The 3,763-nt window shown below is 41.1% G+C and overlaps 1 protein-coding gene across 1 annotated transcript; it reads left to right on the top strand.

Annotated features, from left to right (window-relative positions):
• Nucleotides 1-2,659: 2,659 nt before the first annotated feature.
• Nucleotides 2,660-3,544, top strand: dio3a (iodothyronine deiodinase 3a). The gene has a single exon (XM_079174127.1). The coding sequence runs from the start codon at nt 2,675-2,677 to the stop codon at nt 3,461-3,463; it is 789 nt and encodes a 262-aa protein (XP_079030253.1). The 5' UTR covers nt 2,660-2,674; the 3' UTR covers nt 3,464-3,544.
• Nucleotides 3,545-3,763: the final 219 nt, after the last annotated feature.

Genomic DNA, 3,763 nt, shown 5'->3' with positions numbered 1-3,763 from the left:
AATCATGTTTCAACTTTATTCCCAAATGATGGACCGAATATAATGTGTGTTGTTTCTCAAAGTTATACCAAATACTGAAATTCTATTGTATATCATGAATAATATATTTTGCACATATGAAATCCTTTCACATATTTAAAGAGTAATAGTAATGCTGCTCACGGTGGCAGCAGCAGTAGCAGTAATAGAAAGAGTGATACTGTAATATCATCTTCAAATGTTCCGTCCGGCAGAGGAACTTTTGATTCAATGATTGCAATCACTAGTGTTTTATTTGAATTATTGTTGAAGCCAAACAATATTCATAATGTTTTATACTTTCAAAATATCTTCGTTGTTTCTTATGTTAACTGTCTGTTTAGACTCCCTGTTGTTGAAACTCGCATCTACCAGCAGAATTGTGCAGTAACGTGTGAACGATTTGCTGTGCAATAGTTCTCTGACAAGATGCTTTTAGCCCCTTCCTTAGCTTTTCTTCTGGAAATGAGTTAGTGGCCTTGTTAGACATGTATCTTGTGAAGTTGTGTTTATTTCTGTGGGTGGATTCTCACGGGTGTTTTTTATGTTGTCCTTCGGCTCCCTGTTGAGAGCAGCATTTTCTTAAGTGTTTTCAAAAGTGTCTGGCAGTCAGTTGCCTTGAATAAGTTTCCCTGTAATATTTCTTCTTTTTTTTCCCCTTAGAGTTTCTCTACAGTTTTTCCCAAAGTTTCATGTTTCCTTAAAGATGGAGTGAGGGTCTGTTGTGGTGAAAGAGTGCAGACTGACTGCAAAGTGGCAAATCACAGCATTAGTTTGCATTAATGTACTTTGATTTGTCAGGTATTTAACTAGCTGGATTAGACAAAAAGCAATCTTTACCATCTATCTTGTCCATAACATTTCCTTATTTTATTTTCCAGAAAATGCATTACATCACAATATGTATCAACATTGTGATAAAACCTCCCATACTACAGCTTCTGTCACGCTGCCGTCTAATCAAACCAATACAATTTCTGACTTTTAAGTGAGTGTTGATGTTGAAAAGCTGAATTCATGGGACCAGAGACTGTTCAGCAGATGTACAGCTGGCGTGATATTACAGCATTCATTACTATGTCCGCCTAATCTTCTCATTTGGCTTGTGTATTTCCTCTTTCTCTTGACAAATAAGAGACCAACAATCGGTTTGCTGGTGCAGCAAATTGACAAGCTCTCACGGTGTGCACCTCATCCCTCCAGATCCCGTCTCAACTGTCAAAAGACCACCATCGGATTGGCTGATGTACTGAGATCTCTTCATCCATAACTTGTTTTGTGTTTGAACATGTAGTTAATCACACTTTCTCAGTTTTTGTAGTTGGTGGTGTCCTTCTGTTTTGTCCGTCAGACAACTTTACAATTATTTGATCGAGGATCTCGAAATGCCAATATAGCTCAGTCAGTCGGTTTTTTAGAGGATTTGTGAATCTGACCATGAACACAATAAGGCTGCACAGATAGCGGCCAGCAGCAGATCAGTGTTATTCTGAAGTGTTGAACAGATTCAAAATGTATTTTCATGACAATTGCTGGTCTTGACACAAAACATCAGCAGACGCAGGTACAACTTTTTAATTGTTTTTGGACACTTATTAGTACAAGTATTTTGGGAAGAAAAGGGGGTTGATTAAAGACGGCAGCTCTTCAAACTCATCACAAACAACCCTGACCGACTGACAGGGAGCTTACGACTTGTGTTTTTAGGATCTCTTTTTATGTAATGTTACTAGAGTTGACCCAGTAGAGCACCTTAGAGGATTATGGCCACATGAAAAAAGGTTGTGTGTCACAAAATTCACATTTTTCTCATCTCCAAACCCTGACTTTAAATTCAGAAATATGAAGAAATATTTCTGGAAAGTGCCACACTTGCAGAAGATTTCAGACTTTTTGTTTCAGATGTTGGACTTTGTCAGATTCATCCTTTCACATATTTCTGTTTTTTTCTATCAGAAATATTTGTTCTCTGTTTCTGAGAATGTAACTTTTTTCATCTGGCATTACAAACTACAAACACCTCTTCACTTCTGAATCTTACTTTACTGTATCCAATTTCTGCTTTACCGTAAATGTGACTTAAACAGAAACATATTTAAACTCCTCAGATGTTTTACTGTGAGTATAACCTCATTTGAGCTAGCATCGGTCCATATGGACTGATATGACATTGCATTAAGTGAAACAGACTGACTGTTCACATGTGTTGGTGGTTCAGTTAAGGACAGTATTTAGGCCTATACGGGCCAGTCCTTTATTAAGTGAAGTCAGCCTCTGCCCAAATGTGCTCCAGCAAACAGCCAATGCAGTAGAAAAGTCTGCAACCGCATCAACTTTAGGCTGTTATCCCACATGATGTGCGACGACATTGAAACTATTTGACTGCTCAAACATCATTGGATGATAATGGTAATTTTAACAGCGTCTCCAAACAACGAGCTGCTGTGCCGCACCCTTTGCTTTTGGCTGCGACTCAAAGCTGTGGAGTTGACAGAAGGTAATCCCCACCATGTGAGGCCTCGGCCCCAGTTTGGAGGCGGGGTGTGATTCATTCAAATCTGCCGGTGCTATAAAAAGAGGGGAAGTTGCAAGTAACCTAACTTCAACCCACAAGATCGTGGCACAGCATAACACCATCGGGTAGTTATAAGTGATAATGAATACTATTAAAGCTATTAAAAATGCAATAGTCTGTCTCGTCTTGCTGCCCCGTTTTCTAATGGCAGCACTCATATTTTGGCTGCTTGACTTTTTATGCATAAGGAGAAGGGTTTTCTTCAGGATGAAGCAGCAGGAGGGCGATGCCATCGATCCTCCGCTGTGCATATCCGACTCCAATCGTCTCTTCAGCCTCGAGTCCCTCAAGGCAGTGTGGCACGGGCATAAACTGGACTTTCTGAAGGCAGCGCATCTCGGACACGGAGCGCCCAACACCGAAGTTGTTCAGCTGGAGGATCAGCGGCGCAGCCGCATCCTCGATTACGCAAAAGAAAAGAGACCGCTCATCCTCAACTTTGGGAGCTGCACCTGACCACCGTTCATGGTGCGTCTGAAGGCTTTTCAGGGAGTCGTGCAGCAGAACGCAGATATAGCAGACTCTGTAGTTGTGTACATCGAGGAAGCGCACCCCTCCGACGGCTGGATGAGCACTGATGCGCCCTACCAGATCCCCAAACACCGGTGTCTGGAGGACCGACTAAACGCTGCGCAGCTGATGCACCTGGAGGTGCCCGGCTGCCCGGTCGTGGTCGACAGTATGGAAAACTCCTCCAACGCTGCCTACGGAGCCTATTTCGACAGACTATATATACTGCAGGAGGGAACGATAGTTTACCAGGGTGGCAGAGGACCTGAGGGGTATCGGATCACAGAGCTCAGAGACTGGCTCGATCAATACAGAGAAACGCTGGAGAAATCCAGTAATCTAGTTATTAGTGTAGATTAATTATCATCTTTGTATCGCTGCTATGACGAAAACAAAATGCTGCATATTCTTTCAGTATTATAACTTCAATTAGATAGATTTCCTCCGTCAATAATGGTTTAAGTGTATTTATTTTTGAGTATTTTGTTCAACATTGTAGGATGCAGGCTATAGGCTCCTCCGTGTCATATTGGACATCTAGACGTGCTGTTTAGAATCCATCTACAAAAAGGTTCGTTTGGACCTTGATTATTTGTGAACAAAATTATTTTGTGTGTCAAAAGTTTTTATTTTTATTTGTATTTCTTCTCCTTATGTAAA

The sequence above is a fragment of the Pholis gunnellus genome (assembly GCF_910591455.1).
Source record: "Pholis gunnellus genome assembly, chromosome: 15".
Lineage (NCBI taxonomy): Eukaryota > Metazoa > Chordata > Actinopteri > Perciformes > Pholidae > Pholis > Pholis gunnellus.
The sequence above is the reverse complement of the archived record's forward strand: the minus strand, read 5'-3'. Positions and strand labels throughout refer to the sequence as shown.